The sequence below is a fragment of the Lissotriton helveticus genome, chromosome 10 (assembly GCF_964261635.1).
Source record: "Lissotriton helveticus chromosome 10, aLisHel1.1, whole genome shotgun sequence".
Taxonomy (NCBI): Eukaryota; Metazoa; Chordata; class Amphibia; order Caudata; family Salamandridae; genus Lissotriton; species Lissotriton helveticus.
Window position 1 is genome coordinate 3910872 of NC_136071.1, and position 19537 is coordinate 3930408.

General features: G+C 49.8%; 1 protein-coding gene across 4 annotated transcripts in view; it reads left to right on the forward strand.

The window, feature by feature from the left end:
• KDM5C (lysine demethylase 5C) overlaps positions 1 to 19537 on the forward strand; it is a 392248-nt gene that overhangs the window by 131910 nt on the left and 240801 nt on the right. For all 4 annotated transcript variants that reach the window (XM_078664512.1, XM_078664511.1, XM_078664513.1 and 1 more), the window contains 5 exons: positions 6630 to 6785; positions 8535 to 8716; positions 8808 to 8970; positions 9711 to 9830; positions 11056 to 11432. In XM_078664512.1, coding sequence (XP_078520638.1) covers positions 6630 to 6785; positions 8535 to 8716; positions 8808 to 8970; positions 9711 to 9830; positions 11056 to 11432 — 998 coding nt within the window. The remainder of the gene's footprint in view (positions 1 to 6629; positions 6786 to 8534; positions 8717 to 8807; positions 8971 to 9710; positions 9831 to 11055; positions 11433 to 19537) is intronic.

The following is a 19537-nucleotide window of genomic DNA, read 5'->3' on the forward strand; positions in this document are numbered from 1 at the left end:
GTCAGCGTGCTTCCGGCGGAAGCTACCACCCTTGGGCGCCATCTTCAGATTCTTTTTTCCGCCGTTGGGTCTGGATCGTCGCGTGAAGCTCCAGAGTTTTTGGAGAAGGAAAGGAGAAAATACTACAAATCTTCAACCGAGAAGACCTGAGAAGATCGGGAGAAGAGGACCTTTAGAGAGGAGACGACGAAGAAAGGAGAAAATCCCGAAATCTTCGACGTACTTCGAGGAATGCGCACACAGGGGGCCCTGAGCGCAGGGATGTACAAGACGCCCTTTAAATTCTGCAAGAACTGCCACCACAAGTTCGCACAGAAGGACCAGCACCCAGTCTGCAACTTCTGCCTACCTATCGACCACGAGAGCAGAGACTGCAACGCCTGCTCCGTCTTCAAGCCGAAGACACTCGGAGTTCGAGAAAGACAGAGGACAGCTCATCACACAATGCAGGGCAAGGGCCAAGCCCCGACGCTGTATGAACTTGGCCTCTCCACAGACGACGAGGACAACATCGCCGAAGGCCCAGATGACTTCACGGTCGCTGAGACCGATAAGAAAACGCCTGAAAAGGTAGGAGAGTCTACGACCCCGAAAACTCCCACAGGGCCTCGAAAACCAGAGGCAGACTCTCGAAAGTCTGAGCCCAAAGCCTCCAAAGGAACACCGGCGTCGAACAAATCGACGACCGAAGCTGCATCCTCAGAAAAAGAGCCCAGCGGATCCTCCGAGAAGGACTCCCGGCGGCCGAAGACCAGCGAAAAGCAAAGGTCATCGAAGCAGGCACCCGAAAGAGGGCCCTCGACTTCGACTTCGACGAAAGAAAAGGAGCCAAAGAAAGCTTTGTCGACGGCGCCGCCAAAAAGGGCGGCCGAAACGCTCGATGACGAACAGGCCGCAGAGATGCAGAGATGCAGAGAAGGAGAAAGGCTCGAGGCCGAAATGGAGAACATCCTTCAGAGAAGTAAGGATTTCAATGAAAAAATGAGAAGCTACAAGATCCCCTCGAAGCCGGCAACGACCGTCGCTGAGGTACAGGAGCCCGAGGAGTTCGACGTCGAAGAGCCGCCGAAAACCCCAGAACCTTCGGAGCACGAAGAGGAGGAAGACCTCTACTATACAGAAGGGGATTACGGGGAACAGCAGTCAAGCTACGGCTCAGGTTCCTCGACGGCCCAAGAACAGGAATGGCAGGACATCGAGGCCGAAAACCCAGAGGAGGCGGTGGAAACATACCCCTCGAGGCCTTCACCACCCGATGACCTTGGGGCATACAATGAGGTGGTAAGAAAGGCGGCAGCAGCCTATGGGGTTAAGATGGAAGAGGAGAAGCCAGAAGCAGACTTCCTGCTCGAGACATTGCTCCCCATACAGACAAGAAGCCAGTTCCTGCCCATGCTCATTAGTATCACAGACCAGGGGAAGGAAGCCTTCAAGGACCCGGCTACGTGCAGATCAGTAACGCCGAGGACGGAGAAGAAATACAAATTCTCCTCCCAAGACCCAGCTTACATCAAGGGATCCGTCACAGCAGATTCTATAATCGCTGCAACAGCCAGGAAAAGGGCAAACGTCCCAACAACGTCTGGACCCCCACCTGACAAGGAAAGCAGGAGGATGGATCTAACTGGCAGGAAGATTGAGAGGAACGCCGCAACGCACTGGCGGATGGCTAATTCCAACGCCCTCCTGAATAGGCATCAATACCAGCACTGGGAGGAGATGGGACAGTTGATGGTAAGCTCACCCAACTGAAGGACAACAAGACGGCAAGGTCCTTGGGGGCCCTGCAGTTCAGGGCGATGAGAAGGGGCACTCCTGCACGGAGTCCGAACGGCAGAGGTGGAAGTCAGCGAGGAGATTCTCAGCAGAGTTTCCACCAGGGGCAACAGAGTGACAACCAAGGCCACCAGGGCCAGCAGAGGCAAAGCTGGAACTACCAAAGCAGGGGCCAGTCCTTTCGGTCAAGAGGAAATGGACGGGGCCAGAGAAGGAGAGGCGGTGAACAACCCCCCTCTAAGTGACTTCACACGGGAGAGGGTGCTCCCCCACCCAAACCCTCCGGGGGAGGAGCACGGGAAAACAGAGGAGAGGGCCACACGGACAAGACACAAAGGTAACACCGGTAGGAGGAAGATTAAGATTTTTTCTCCAGGAGTGGAGCAAAATAACAGACAAGTGGATACTCAATATCATGCAGTACGGATACTGCATAGAATTAGAAAAGAGGCCCCCAAACAGAAAACCAAAGAAAAGACAGCACTCGGGAAAAGAGCTGCAACTACTGCAAGAGGAAGCCCAAGAACTGCTCCTCAAAGCGGCCATCGAACGAGTTCCTTTCAAAGAACGGAACAAGGGAGTGTACTCAAACTACTTCCTAGTGCCAAAAGTGGACGAAAGTCTAAGACCCATCCTGGACCTACGGTTCCTAAACAAATACGTCAAAACTCAAAAATTCAAGATGACGTCCCTACAAGAGGTCATCCCGCAGATAAAGGCCGGGGACTTCTTGTCCACCATAGACCTCAAAGATGCGTACCTGCACATCCCCATGAACAGGCAGCACAAGCACATGCTAAGGTTCACCGTGAACAAGGATCACTACCAATTCACGACCCTGGCGTTCGGCCTAAAGTCCGCACCAAGGGTGTTCACCAAATGCCTCGCAGCAGTGGCCGCACATCTAAGAAGAATGGGGATACACGTGTACCGCTACCTCGACGACCGGCTGGTAAAGGCAAGCTGTTACAGGACATGCAAAGAGCATGCAGAACAGGTGACAAGAACGCTAACAAACCTGGGTTTCTCCATACACTGGGGAAAATGCTCAATGGAACCGGAGCAGGTGAAGATCTTCCTGGGAGCCCAGATCGACACCGTCCAATGCAGAGTCTTACCGAGCGAGACGAGAACGCTCAGTCTGTTGAGGGAGAAACGTCACTACCAGAAGGGGCGATCTCTGACAGTGAGGACTGTGAGCAAGATCTTGGGGATGATGGCATCATGCATTCACCTGGTCCCCAATGTACGCCTACGGATGAGACCACTCCAAGAGTGGCTGCAACAGCAATGGTCACAAGCTACAGGGAGTTGGGAGGATCTAGTGGTTGTAACGCACAGGGTGCAGGAAGAGATAAGGTGGTGGACCAAGGAGAGAATAACAGAAGGGAAACCTCTAACACCACCAGACCCAACAGTGACCATCACCACAGACGCATCCCAGAAGGGGTGGGGCGCACACATGAACAGGCTCAGAGTGAGGGGTCTGTGGAGCCCTACAGATGCAGTCAGACACATCAATTACCTGGAACTGAAAACTGTGTTGCTAGCCCTCAAGGCCTTTCAGAAACACCTGTACAACCAGAAGGTGCTAATACAAACAGACAACACCACAACAATGTTTTACATAAACAAACAGGGGGGAACTCAATCGTTCCCTCTGTCAAACTTGGCACAGGAGATCTGGAAATGGGCTATACCACTAAAAATAGACTTGCTAGCCATACACCTGCCAGGGAAGGACAATGTAGAAGCGGATTGGCTCAGCAGGCAGACTTCAGCGTCCCACGAGTGGGAACTCAACAGTCAGGAAACAAAGAGACTATTCAGGAAATGGGGCACGCCAACAATAGACCTATTTGCAACACACCAGAATGCAAAATGCCAATACTTTGCATCAAGGCAGCCAGAGGCACTGTCCCAGGGGAATGCCCTATGGATAAGCTGGTCAAAAACATTTGCCTATGCTTTTCCCCCGATACCACTGATCCCCAGGGTGCTCAACAAATGCATGAAGAGCAACATGCCGCTCATCCTGGTGGCACCACAATGGGCCAGACAGACCTGGTTCTCTCAGATAATGGAGATGGCAGGGGCCCCCCCACAAGTTCTCAAAAAGAAGAGACCTACTCTCCATGGAAAAAGGAGAAGTTCTACACCCAGAGCCGGAGGGCCTCAACCTCTCAGCCTGGCTCCTGAGGACTTAAAATTCGCACACCTAAAACTACCAGAGAGCACCCTGCGGGTGCTGTGAGAGGCAAGAAGGCCCAGCACACGCAAGTGCTATGGGGAAAAATGGAAAAGATTCACTCAATGGTGTTGCAAGAAATAACTCCATAGAAAACTGACCAGGGAATCTACGGTGCTAAGGTACCTCACGCACCTAATTAAAGCTAAACTAAGCTCATCCTCGATGAGGGTGCACCTGGCAGCGATTGTGGCATACACAAGAGGAGGATCAGGGAGAAGCTTCTTTACATCCCAAGTCGTAAAAAGATTCCTAGAAGGGGCTAAAAGAATAGCGCCGCCAAAGAGAATGCCGCCACCGGCCTGGAACTTAAACGTGGTACTGACGGAGCTCATGAAAGCACCTTTCGAACCCATCCACAAAGCATCACTGCAAATGCTAACAATGAAGACGGCCTTTCTGGTAGCAATCACCTCGCTACGAAGGGTGAGCGAACTGCAGGAACCCTACATCCAGATACACAGTGACAGGGTCGTGATGAGAACTGACCCACACTTCATGCCAAAGGTGGTGTCAAGGTTCCACATGAATCAGAGTATTCAGATCCCTAGCTTCTTCCAAAACCCCACTACAAGCGCTGAGAGATCGCTCCACACTCTAGACGCAAGAAGGGCTGTGATGCACTACATTGAAAGGACGAAGGAACACAGGAAGACAAAACAGTTCTTCGTATCCTTCGCAAACAGTTACATGGGCAAACCAGTTACTAAAAACACCATAGCGCGATGGATCGCACAGACAATACAATTCTGCCACAAACAAGCTGGCCAGGAGCTAACAGGAGGGGCACGAGCCCACTATACCAGGAAGAAAGGAGCAACAATTGCCTTTCTGGCCAACACACCAATTCAGGACATATGCCTGGCGGCAACATGGGCTTCAGTGCACACTTTCACTAAGCACTATTGCGTGGATGTACAAATGAACAAAGAAGCACAAGTAGGGAAAAAAGTGCTTCAACATATTTTCAACAACCAACGCTCATCTTCCACCCAACCGCCCAAAAGTAACGAAAACCGCTACAAAATCTATGCACAGCATAGTGAATCCAGAAAGATTCACGCTGCAAAACGAATAGTTTCTTACCTGTCGGTGTAGTTTTGCAGCTTGAAGATCTTTCTGGATTCACTAGCGAACCCACCCGCCTCCGTCAGAAAGATGAGGCTGGAAAAGAGGGTGGAAACAGATGGAAAAGAAAGCAAGTTGGAACAATTACATGATACGTGGAAATACTAACGTTGAAAAACGATAACAAACCTAGCCATGGATTCACCACAAAGACAAAAAGAAAGAGACAGAAAATAGAATCCGAAGATGGCGCCCAAGGGTGGTAGCTTCCGCCGGAAGCACGCCGACGTGACCGAAGGTACACCAAATGGTGGGACGTCGACGCCCACCTGGGCTACGACAAAAAAAAAAGAGAAAAAAAGACTACGATTCCGGACCCAACCACCAGATTGCGGAATATGTACAGCATAGTGAATCCAGAAAGATCTTCAAGCTGCAAAACTACACCAACAGGTAAGAAACTATTCGTTATGTGGCTTCCTTTTCAGCCGATGCCCGCAGCACGTGGTGACGCTCAAAGCAGTTTCCCAGATTGCCATCAGCTGTGTGTGCCACATGAGTGAACTTCAGGTACTTTCTGTACAACCAATCTGCGCCTTCACCTTACTTGACAAATTCAAGTCAAGGACCCTGGCTGCCTTCTTGCCCAGAATGGACACCTTTTCGCATCTCTCAATGTCTTACGCCCCCTTACACTTTAAAAGAGAAGAGAATGCTGCCCATTCTTTACTCTGCAGTCTCCATGTTTACACCACAAACAGAAATGCTCAGCACATACCAATACATTTAGAGTATCAAGAGTGATATGGTGCAAGCTATAAGAATAAAATATAGCATCAATCACAATCGTAGCGAATAAGCTCCCAAAGCCCAATCAATTTGCTGGAGACTTCTTTTTTTTTTATCAAAAAACGTTCTTCTTTCTTTATTTTGATAGATGATATTTTCATTCAGTTATTAAAAACATGATACATGATCATAGCCGGCGCGTTTCATCTCCACGAGACTTCTTCAAGGCTTTATTTATAATCTTTTTGTTCACATTTTCCAATCTTGCTCAAAAGAGCGCCCAATAGTTTAAATTGCATGTTCCTATCACTGGTAAGATCGTGCCTGTCAAAAAGCAGACGGAAATATTCTTTACAAATTCGGACATCTGACCGAACGCCTTGTTCACGAATAATTAATTGAGATAGAACGACACTACATTGCAATAGATTGAGGCTAAACGACTTCATTTTGGGAGCTTATTTGCTACGATTGTGATTGGTACTATATTTTATTCTTATAGATTGCACTATATCACTCTTGATACTCTAAATGTATTGGTATGTGCTGAGGATTTTTGTTAGTGTTATTGATTTTGGTTTTCTCTAAATATCAAGGGAGCTAGAGGTCAGGTTCCCAGCTCGCGCACTACCACCGTTCTGTCTATACTGCCTAAAATATTCAAAAAAACAGTGCAGGTCTAGGGTGCCTTGACCTTTTATCTTGTGTTTTCTCCATGTTTACACCACTTATCCGTCTCTCTCTGCAGCTGGTGCCACCTGATTTGGTCGAGAAGGAGTTTTGGCGATTGGTGAATAGCATTGAAGAGGACGTGGTGGTGGAATATGGAGCCGACATTCATTCAAAGGATTTTGGAAGCGGATTCCCTGTGCTGGGCAAGGGCAAGTTGTCGCCTGAAGAGGACGTGAGTATAACTTGGCCTCTTTCCGAGTGTAAGGGATTCCGTATCCACAGTCTACAGTAGTTTGAGTGAGAACAGAAATACTAGAATGAAGTGTCATGCAGGCAACCCCTAAATGCCCTTCGTCATGGAAGCACTCGGAATGAAGAGATCTCTATGAATGTCTGAACGCCATGTGAAAAGCAGAGCCCCTCCCCACACTGACTCCCAACCATTCCCAATAAAGTTTCTCTTCAAGGGCATATTGTGTCATATACCTCAGGATAAGGTACTGACACCAATAACCGCCACCCAAACCCCACAGGGTCGTATCCATTATTTCAGGAAAACTAATCCTCCTACCAACACCTTTCGGGAGGCTTTACCTTCTATTTTGTCAACAAAAGCGCATTACACGGTCATATGTTGTACAGCTTACTGTTGGCCAGTGGCTGGTCACATTGTTTTAGGCATCAGTTGTAGACTTGTTAACCATGAGTTCCTGTGGGGATGTTACCTGTACTGCTGGAGGGTGTTGCGCTGCTGAGGGATGCCTCAGTGGGGGGGGGGGTGTTACCTGTACTGCTGGAGGGTGTTGCGCTGCTGAGGGATGCCTCAGTGGGGGGATGGTACCCGTACTGCTGGAGGTTGTAGAGCTGCTGAGGGATACCTCAGTGGGGGGGGGGGGGGGGGTGGTACCTGTACTGCTGGAGGTTGTAGTGCTGCTGAGGGATACCTCAGTGGGGGGGGGGGGGTGGTACCTGTACTGCTGGAGGTTGTAGTGCTGCTGAGGGATACCTCAGTGGGGGGGGGGGGTGGTACCTGTACTGCTGGAGGTTGTGGTGCTGCTGAGGGATACCTCAGTGGGGGGGGGGGTGGTACCTGTACTGCTGGAGGTTGTGGTGCTGCTGAGGGATGCCTCAGTGGGGGGGGGAGGGGGTACCTGTACTGCTGGAGGTTGTAGTGCTGCTGAGGGATACCTCAGTGGGGGGGGGGGGGGTGGTACCTGTACTGCTGGAGGTTGTGGTGCTGCTGAGGGATGCCTGTGTGGGGGGGGGGGGGGGTTACCTGTACTGCTGGAGGTTGTAGTGCTGCTGAGGGATACCTCAGTGGGGGGGGGGGGGGGGGGTGGTACCTGTACTGCTGGAGGTTGTAGTGCTGCTGAAGGATGTCTCTGGGGCGATGTTGCCTGTACTGCCGGAGGCTGGATGGATATTTTACAGGACTGGATGTTCTCCAGTGAAACATCTTTCGTAGATTCACTTGCTTGAACCTTTGGTAGTCCGTTGACACAGCAGTGTATATGGACACTAGCACTGAACTGCTGCAAGACTATGTGTAGCCCGTCCACCTCCTTCACACCCAGATGTAGAACGAAGGCACATTCTGCTGGTTTGTTACTGGCTGGCGGAGCCCTGAGTTTCACTGCCACTATAGCAGACACACCCAGGAAGTTCTTTTTGAAGACCCCAAACCAAATGGGTCTGTCTCCACAAGTGTGGACACATTCCGAAGTCCTGCTCAGGCTGTGGGGCATTTAGCGCTAAGACACCTCCGTGACTGAAAAGGGCACCTCACAGACAATGCTGGCTCATTTTACTTGTACAAATAGCTTCCTTTTACAGACCCAACAAGTAAATGGCAGGATAATGAAATACAATTGTATAATTGATATCAAATTGCACAATTGTGTGTTATTTTATTTAAGGCCTTTTACCTTTTTGGAAGTTTGTTCTTGTATGTTTGATATTACTGCCTATTGCGGTCTTGCAGGCTTATGCCCTCAGTGGCTGGAATCTGAACGTTATGCCTGTGCTGGAGCAGTCTGTGCTGTGCCACATCAATGCGGACATCTCCGGCATGAAGGTGCCCTGGCTGTACGTGGGCATGGTCTTCTCTGCCTTCTGCTGGCACATCGAGGACCACTGGAGTTACTCCATCAACTATTTGCACTGGTGAGACCCCTGCTCTTCCCCCACACACACACAGCTGAAGACACTGCCCACGGGAAGCAGTCATTCACGCTGCCACTCACTGTCCTTTCAGGGGCGAGCCGAAGACCTGGTATGGGGTGCCCTCATCGGCTGCCGAACACCTGGAAGATGTCATGAAGACTCTGACGCCAGAGCTCTTTGAGAGCCAGCCTGACCTGCTGCACCAGCTTGTCACCCTGATGAATCCCAACACCCTCATGGCTCACGGAGTGCCAGTAAGTGCTCCCTTCCTTGCCTCCACTCCCCTCAAGCTTTGTCACCTTCCCATGCTAAGTCATCAGCCCTGCTCCAGTCCCGCCCGTCTGTGCCCTCCTCTTCCATTCCTAGAGCGCTCACAGCTTCCAGTTTGTTCTCCCATGTTCCTTTTCCTAGTCTCCGAATTTGCTTCCCCTTCACCAACCCTCTGTTTTCCAATCCTTGCCATCTACACGATACCCACACCTTCTTTTCCAAACTGCTGGCTCCTTCCTTCCCCGTTCACTTGTGCTGACCTGCTCCCACTTGCCATGGTGCCTTTCTGGTGAAGAATTGGCTTGGTAGTTTGGTCTGCCCTGTTCCCATGATGCACTGGGCCAGGGACAGACTAATTTGCATATAGCCAGGTTCTGAGCTGGGGCAGTGAGCTAAATAACGGTGATGGATCAAGCCCTGATCTTTGGACTGGGTAAGAGTGGTCTGCTTAATTCAGACACTCTGTTCATCACCACCCCCTTTTCTGAATCAGTGTGGGCCTCCGGGCACTGAAGCTGGAGCCAGCCAGCTGCTCATACCTGGTTCCAGCACCCACTCAAAGTCTATCCCCCACTGTTATGGTCTTTTATCCCTTTGGCCGCCCCTCTGACCTTTATTAATCTGTGCTGGTCCATTTCACCAAGACCGATCTTATTCTTTGCCTCCTCCCCCCCCCCATAATTGTATGTCACTGTGTTGGTCCTAATACCCTTTTCCTTAACAGGTTGTCCGAACGAATCAGTGTGCGGGTGAGTTTGTGATCACTTTTCCCCGGGCCTATCACAGCGGCTTCAACCAAGGTTACAACTTTGCAGAGGCCGTCAACTTCTGCACTGCAGATTGGGTGAGTATTGATCAAGGTTATGGCACAGCACTGAGTGTGGCAGGGCTTCTGGACGGGTGTCCAGATCCTGGGCAGAAAGAGCTTCCTTCGAGAATCTAAATATATCCGCCAAGGGTCAGTTTGTATGCCATGACCCGTGGTCCTCTCGGTCCCGATATGCCTTTAAAGGGTGGCTTCAGCTCCATTAAGTTTGTAGCAATATTTCAGAGGGTTGCTTTCATTGTGATTTGTTGATCGATGAGGCTGAATTCCCTCCTTATTTGTGATTATGAGGAATTCATTGGGACTTTAACCCCTTCCATACTGCCGCGATTCTGCTCCTGTGCTGAAGATTTCAGCGTGGGTGCGGTCATGACGGCCCCCAGCCGTCATCAGCACACGAGCACTGTAGTACATGACGGCTGGGGGCCGTCATCTGCATGCAAGGGGTTAAACAACTGTCTGTAAACATTGAGCTTTCCAGGGTAAGTGTCTGCAGCGTTTGCCAATTTTAGAAAATCATTTAGCTTTAGTAGTTCCTAGTATTTGGAGAAGTGGAGGGCTTTTTGTAGATTTTAGCTTGGTGCTGGAACATAATGCAGTCGATTTTAATGTTTGGTTGGTTTCTAAGCACATTCTTCTTCAAACAGTTCTCCTAAATATATGCATAATTCAATGTTTTTAATGTGCACTTCCTTATTTAGCCATTCGCCTATGGATGATCACCGCCGCTGTTGTATTATCATTGATATGCCTGTCCTGCTCATCACACTGAATGGATCGGGCGTTGAGGAGCGTGTCACCCCACCCTGTTTGATTTAATAGCACAGTGCCATTCTCATAAAACCGCGACATGGCCAAGTGCAGGCGGGTGGGACGCCGCTGTGTCCAGTCGACTGCTCAAGCCTGCTATTTACAGACTGAACGAAAGTGCTTTAAAACTAAGTTGGTTTAGATCTTACCTGACAAGTAATCATTTGCTCCTATTTTTACCCTTGCCCAGGTTGTACTGACCAAAGTTAATATTGCAGAATATTCCTTACCTCTTATTTAGAGCAGAGTAACTCTTTGTTTACTTGGTCAAAAGCTGCATCAAGAGTTATAAAACGGGTGTATAAATGAAAATCTTGCTTTCGATTTGTCAATCAAAATAGCAAGACTCAATAAACTATCTTTGGTGCTATACTACGAAATGGAGTCCGAGCCCTTGTTCATTTTTAATTCTATCTTTTTTTTCCTCCCATAGCTGCCGGCCGGGCGTCGCTGCATTGAACACTACAGACGGCTTCGCCGATACTGTGTTTTCTCCCATGAGGAGCTAGTGTGCAAGATGGCGGCATGTCCTGACAAGCTGGACTTGAACCTTGCTGCAGCAGTGCACAAGGAGATGTTCATCATGGTGCAGGAAGAGCGGCGTCTACGTAAGGCCCTGCTGGACAAAGGGGTGACTGAAGCGGAGCGTGAGGCCTTTGAGCTGCTTCCTGACGATGAGCGACAGTGCGATCACTGCAAGACCACCTGCTTTCTCTCTGCCTTGGCCTGCTATGACTGCTCTGAGGGGCTCGTGTGTCTTCACCACATGGAGGAGCTGTGCAAATGCCCGCCCAGCAGGCAATACCTGAGGTATGCGATGCACAGTCAGTGTTTGGGTTTACATGCACTGCATAAGGGGATGACCCCTGGGTGGTTGGTGCCCTCGTTGAAGACAGTACTCGAGGTAAGGGACCCCTCCTCTGATCTTTTAGCACATGGACTGCCCTTCAGGATGGTATAGAGACTCGTTGCTTCTGCTTGGATCTCTAGGTTCCCACACACCGATACCCGAACCATTCGTGGTTCTGATCTGCTTCGATATTGAGCTCTATTTAAATTGTTAGATCGTACAATCAAATGGTTTGTCATCTGGCATATGTTCGAGTGACTTCAGATATGCTCTGTGGGGGATCAAAATGTCTTGTGGTCTAGTGTCAGATGGGAGTGTACCTTGAAGCTCATTGAACTTGGGGGAAGGAGGGTTTTATTCTTCAATCTGAGTGACTTGGTTGCAGCTTTGCCATCAGAGCAGCGGTTTGCAGGAGCAGTGGCTCTGTGGTCAAGGGATAGCCCTCCATGCGCACATATTCCTCACCTCATGAGCCGCCTTCAGGGACCAGACACATTTAACTTTGAGATTCACCCCAGATATTACAACTTCGAGCCATAGAAAGCACCGCCCTGGCACAGACGTGAAGTGAAGCTCTTCCTGGTGCAAGATGATCTCCCGACTGAGATCTAAGTACCGCTCTAGCTCATTTTCGACCAGCAAATCTTCGATGCCACACTCTCCCAAGGAGCAAGGAATAGTCCTTGAGGAAGCGTCATAGGAAACCTCATAAGAGGCATCGCTCCACTTCTCTGCTTTACTCCCATTTGAGCGCTAGCCCCTCTGCCAGCACATGCTCTGAAGATGATATTCAGTAAAAAGTTGACGAACAAAGCCGACTGGAGACCTGAGTGAGGCTGTGACTTCCATAGACAACACTTGGGGCAAGAGGGACAGTGAGCAGCTCACTCCCCCGACCCTTCAGCAACCACAACAATCATAAAACCAGGCCTTGTAGGAGGCAGGACCTCACATTTCCTCTAAGGGTTGCACCAAATCACTTCGGACTCATGGGGCCACCAATTTTTTCAATGGGGCTTTGCCGCTTCCTTTCTGCTCCGCCGCACCTTCCACCTCCATCAGAGCAGCGGACAGAGGATCACATGTCCCTTTTGCTGCAGAAAGTGCACACCCTTATTGGCAAAGGAGCCATTCGGAGGATTTCGGTTTCGGAAACAGCAACTAAGTGTTTTTTCTGCTGCTTCCTTGTGTGAAAGGAGGAACCGAGGTCTTCATCATGTCGTAGATCTTCGCCATCTAGGACAAATTTAAGATGCTCACTACGGCCCGGGTTTTGTCTACCGTGGATTCTGAGGACTGGTTGGTAGCATTGGACTTGCAGGGTGCTTATTTCCATATTCCCGTCCTGCAGCCCCACAGGCTTGATCTGCGGTGCACAGTGGTACAGGAGCCTTTTCAGTTTGTTGTACTCCTTTTTGGCCTTATCCGAGCCCCTCGAGTGTTAATAGAAGTGATGGCGGTGCTTGCAGTGCACCTTCGGAGGTCTGGTGTGCCAGTCTTCCCCTGCCGTAAACGACTGGCTGTTGAAGGAGGTCTCCACCACAGGCGGTTGTGCACTATCTACAGTCAGCAGCAAACATCCTAACATCATATTCGAGGCATGTGGGCTGCAGAATTCATATCTGTGCACAGATCGCCGCCTAGTGTTGGGTCCGGATGATTGCAACTTGTTGTCCTGGAAGAGTCTTCGAAGTATCACGAGATAGGTGACTCCTCCCCTGGACTACAGTGTGCATGGGCATCTTCTCCATCCTCAGATTGTTTTTTTCCGCCATTGGGTTCAGATGTTATTCCTATACTCCAACTTCGGAATCGAAACACTTTTCTAGAGGCCAAAAGGCCTTCGACTTCGACGGTATTGTTCTCGCCCGGTACTTCTTGACTCTATCAAGCCTTCCATCTTGACTCGGCCGTCGACGCGGGCCGCTGGGCCTTTTCGACGCCACGTGGGCCTGCTGTCGATGGAAAGGAGCCCGTTCAAAAGGTGCTCACAATGCCACTCCAAGTTCCCGCATACTGACACACACAGTATGCAACAAATGCCTATCACCAGACCACAAGGAAGAAACCTGCCCAGCCTGCGCCCAATTCCGTTCGAAGTAAACGATCCGGATTCGACAGGCCGCTAGGCAAGAGATGCAGCGACAGGCACCGGAACCAGACAACATCTTGGAGGATGAACAGGAACTTCCAGAAGGAGAAGATTCGGATCTAGAGATCGTCACCGTCGAGGACCACTCGGACTCCGATGACGAAATCCCACCAGGACAAACCGTGAGTACATTGCCTCCGACACCAATTAGCCCATTACCGAAGGATCCGATCGAGGCATTGCCTAAAGGCCTTATCCAAGATCCGAAACATCATTCGGCAGCCCCGCCGTCCGGCTCGGCTTCGAAAAAAAAAGACCAAGCCTTCAGACACCCCAGGTCCAAGTAACGTTACCCCAAAGAAGGTTCTACAACCCAAAAAGGTAGTCGACCTGAAGGGCGTCGAGCCGAAGGCCGTACAGCCTAAGGGCGTCGACCCGAAGAAGGCCATCGTGCCAAAAAGCGTAGAACCTAAGAAGGCCGTCGAGCCAAAGAAGGGCACCGACCCGAAGCAGGCCGTCGAATCAAAGAAGGCCTCTGCGCCGAAAGTTGAAGGTAGTCGCCGACACAGAGGGCGTTGTACCGAAGCCTGTGGCCCAGCCAAAAAAGGTTATCGAGCCATACAAAGGCACCGACCCGAAAACAAGTGCTCCTAAAAAACCAGTCGATCCGAGAAAAATCGTCGACTCGACAAAAGACAGTCAACCTAAAAAACCTGTCGAGCACAGAAAGCGCATCGAACCTAAAGATCCGGTCGATCCGCAATTAATCGTCGAGCCGTACAAACAGCCCGAGCGAAGAAGAGCAATAAGGCACCGAAAGTCGTGGAACCAAAAAAGGTTGTCGACCCGAAGGCAACGGGAGATCCAAAACAGACTGAGCCAAAAAAGTCAAAGCCACGGACAGTCCACCCAGCGCCATCAGAGGATCAGGCAAAAATATACATCAACCCTGAGACTGAAAGTCACTATTTTACGCAGGAAAAAGAGGCCATTGGACACTGAGCCTCATTCCCCCATTCCTCTGAAGAAAAAGGACTTTGGGACTTCTCCCTCTAGACCCTTCATTCCTTTCTATCCAACTATGCCTACTATGCCTTTTGCTCCTTACTCTCCTACTCACTCTGCGGAAAATGAGGGCGACACAGGGGAAGATCCCCAATATCATATTGGCTATCCTGAGGATCCTAACCCTCAAACTGAACCATGGGTAGAGCCCACTGATCCATATGACACGCATCCCATCCCTGACACCGCCTCTTACCCAACAAGGCCGTCACCTACCGACGACACCATTGTCTTCAACCAGCTAAAGGATAGGGCAGCGCAGTACCACAATGTAGACCTGCACAATGAACCTATAGAAGAGGACTTTTTATTTGACACATTCCCTACTACTGAGAAATGTCAGAACACTCCCTATGTTGAAAGGGATCCTAAAACACGCGCCAGATATATTTAACGATACAGCCAGAGCACGTGTAATCAATTCCAGGATTGACAAGAAATATAGAGCGGCCCCTACAGACCCTACTTATATCAGAGGTCAGTTGCCATTAGATTCACTGGTGGTGGCCAACGCACGCAAACAGGCCAACTCGCAGACAACAGGAGAAGCTCCACCTCCTGATAAGGAGTCCAAAATACTAGAGGCCTCGGGTAAAAGAGTAGCATCCCAGGCCTCCAATTCATGGAGAATTGCAAATACACAAGCTCTACTAGCTCGTTACGACAGAGCACACTACGACCAGCTTGAAAGTTTGATGCAACACCTGCCTGAGCCTTTCAAGGCACAAGCTACTGACCTCATACAGGAGGGGGAATTTATTACAAACGCCTCCATTAAAAGCGCACTTGACGCAGCAGACACTGCAGCCAGGTCCATTAACCCTATCGTCTTATTACGAAGACATGCATGGCTACGCATTTCTGGCTTTAAGAACGAGGTGCAATCCACCATTCTTAACCAACCAGTCAATCAAGACTTCCTTTTCGGGCCTGCTGTCTACACCATTTTAGACAAAATGAAGGATACAGAAACCGCAAAATCAATGGGTGCATTGCAGTTTCAACAACACAGGTTCCTTTCGACGCTCCTCATACAGAGCAGCTACACGAGGCAATACTTTACAAACCTTGTCTACATACAAAAGCAACACACAAGGTTCCTTTAACAAGAACTCCAACAGAGGTGGTTATAGGGGCAACAATAATAAGGGACGAGGACGTGGAGGCAATAACACCAGAGCCTCCACTGCCACAAAACAGTGACTTCATCACACTACCTCTAGACCCTCTTAACACCAGTCGGAAGCAGAATCCAACAGTTCCTACCTGTCTGGAACTCAATTACCACAGACTGGTGGGTGAGACAAATTATCCAGTATGGCTATTGCCTAGAACTCACCTCTACCCCACCAAACATACCACCCTGGCATCATCCTATGTTCAAGGAACACATCACCCTGCTACAAGAGGTGAGATGCATGCTGGAAAAGGGGGCCGTAGAGCCAGTCCCTTTCCAACACCAAGGGACACGAGTATACTCCCTATACTCCCTTATTCCCAAGAAGGACGGTTCACTCAGACCAATATTGGACCTCAGACCCCTAAATCAATACATACTGTCGGAGCACTTCCATATGATCACACTACAGCAAGTGATCCCGTTGCTACAACAAGGAGATTTCCTAGCAACGTTGGACCTCAAGGATGCATATTTTCACATACTCATCCATCCAGCTCACAGGAAATACCTCAGGTTCACAATAGAAGGTCAACACTACCAATTCAAGGTTCTCCCCTTTGGGGTAACCACGGCTCCAAGAGTGTTTACAAAATGCTTAGCGACAGAAGCTGCACATCTCAGGAGGCAACACGTGTTCCCGTACCTAGACAATTGGCTAATACAAGCAAAATCGTACGAACAGTGTGCAAGAGACACGTCTCAAACACTTCAGCTGCTACACAGCCTAGGCTTTTCGATAAACTACCCAAAATCGCATCTACAACTGTCCCACACACAATATCTGGGAGCTACTATAAATACCTCAGTGGCAAAGGCATATCCAAACTCAGCAAGGATAGCCAGCATGCAGATGCTCACTCGCAAATTTCTGCCACAACACTCTCTGCCAGCTCGAGTCTTTATGCAGCTCATAGGCATGATGGCCTCCTGCATATTCCTTGTCCCCCATGCCCGACTCCAAATGCGTCCATTGCAAGAATGCCTGGCATGGCAATGGAACCAGGCTCAAGGACAACTAAAAGACCTAGTGTTGGTAGACAGTCGCGCTTACAACTCTCTGCAGTGGTGGAACCCACAAAACCTTTCCAAAGGGCGACTGTTCCAAGAGAAGGTTCCACAACTAGTACAACTAGTACTAACAGCGGACGCATCACTGACAGGTTGGAGAGCCCACCTCCTTCACTACACAGTACAAGGGCTCTGGACAACCAAACAGAAAAAAACTGCATATCAACCAACTAGAGTTGCTGGCAATATTCCTAGCTCTAAAAGCGTTCCAAAAATACCTGTATAGCAAGAATGTGTTGATCCGGACGGACAACATGACAGCCATGTACTATATCCAGAAACAGGGAGGAACACACTCTCCACAGCTGTCCCACTCAGCACAGAGCATATGGAAGCTGACCATTCCAAAAGACCTATTTCTCCTGGCAGAACACCTCCCAGGGAAAGACAATCAAATAGCAGATCTGCTCAGCAGACACAGCCAACAACTTCACGAATGGGAGATTCACCCCCAAGTTCTCCAGCCATTCTTCGAACAGTGGGGGCACCCAGAAACAGACCTGTTTGACACAAACCAAAACTCAAAATGCCAGTTCTCTGCCGCCAGATCCCCACATCTGCTGTCACAGGGCAATGTGATATGGATGAACTGGTCAGGCAGATTTGTGTACGCTTTTCCCCCAGCACCACCGATCCCGCTGGTGGCACGCAAACTGCGGCAACACTCACTCACGCTAATCCTAGTTGCTCCCACATGGGCGAGACAGCCATGGTACACGACGTTCCTAGAACTTTCAGTAGTTCCTCATCAAAGGCTGCACCTCGCACCCCATCTTCTAACTCAGAACCATGGAGAAATCAGACACCCAGATCCCAATCAGATGAACCTAGCGATCTGGCTCCTGAAATCTTAGAGTTCGGATACCTTAACTTGCCTCCAGACTGCATGAACATCATAAGGAAGCAAGACGACCAACCACACGAGCGTGCTATGCAGCTAAATGGAAAAGATTTGTTATTTACTGTAACAATAACGAAATCAACCCATTAGATGCTTCCATACAAAACATCATATGTTACCTGCTGCATCTTCAAAGATGTAACTTAGCGTTCGAGGCATATGGGCTGCAGATGGTACATTTATGAATAGATCGCCATCTGGTGTTGGGCTCGGATGATTGCACTTTGTTTTTCTTCTGGAGAAGTCTTTGTCGTCATAGGTGACTCCTCCTCTCGGTGTTAGTGCGCATGGGCATCGGCTCCATCCTTAGATTGTTTTTTTCCGCCATCGGGTTCGGATGAGGATCGAAGCGCTCCGGACCGACTTCAACAAAGAAGGTTATAACCGGCGCGTATTCCTTTCCAAATCGACGGTATCGTTATCGAACGCGACTTCACTCCATACCGACGCGGTTCGAAGGACGACGACTACGAGAAACTCGACGTAGTCCAGCCCGGGGTCCATGGAAAGGACTCCATTCAAAAAATGTCCAACGTGTGGTGCTAAGTTCCCACACAAGGACCTACACGAGGTGTGCAACCTCTGCTTGTCCCCTGAACACGAATCCAGGGACTGTGAGGCCTGTGCAGCGTTCTCGTCAAAATCGACGATTAGAAACCGTCGAGCCCGAAGACCCGAGGTATCGAGAATGCAGTCACAAGCAATCCCGGAGCTGTTCGAGGACCAGCACCCAGAAGAGGAGGAAGAAGAGGCCGACGAGGCGGGGTCAGAAGCGGACGAGTCCGACGTCGAGGAAATCGACGTCCAACAAACCGTGAGTGACGACGTCCCTTTACCGAAAAACAGACCCCGCACGGTGTCGACCCCGCCCTCGAGCCCGGTCAGACAACCGAAAAAAGTTTCCAACGCCCCGCCTTCGAGCCCGGCAACGAAACAGAAACCGAAACACTCGGTCCCCCATCATAGTGGTTCCAGTTCCGATAAACCGACCACATCGACACCGAAGCACCAGGTCAAGGAAAGCTCGAAGTCGAAGCAGTCCATGTCGACACCGAAGCACGCTTCGGCGCCGAAAACACCCTCGACACCGGGGACATCTTCGATACCGAAGAAGTCGGATCCGAACAAAACTTCGGCACCGAAAATACAAATGGACATTTCAAAGAAAAAACACCTTTCGGAACCGAAAACTGCGGTACCGACACAGGAACACGGAACGGATCCTAAACAAAAGACTTTGTTTATTGACCCAAAGACTGGCAAGGTAGCCACAGAACTACCTAAAAAGAGGAAACATGAACATTTGGACGACAAGACTCATCCAAAGAAGAGAACAATGGGGACGAATACAACTCCTCCCCCTTCTCCCAAACCTCACACACCATCTTCGCCTCTTCCTCACAATAGGCCAGATATTCCTCCCACACGCCCATCTACACCTACAACAGATGGAGAGAGTGACACAGGGGAGGGGGGACACCCTGGGGATGATGAGGACACAATCCCAGAGGAGGCAGACCCATGGGAAGAGTATAATGTGGGGATCAGGTAATGATACCGACCTTGAGTCATATCCCTCAAAACCTTCACCTCCTGATGACAATACTGGGTTTGCACAACTCATTACTAGAGCAGCAACATTTCATAAGGTAGACCTACATACAGAACCTCAAGTACAGGACTTCTTATTAGAAACACTACCTACTGCACAAAGAACATCAGGAACACTACCAATGCTTAAGGGCCTTCTCAGTCATAC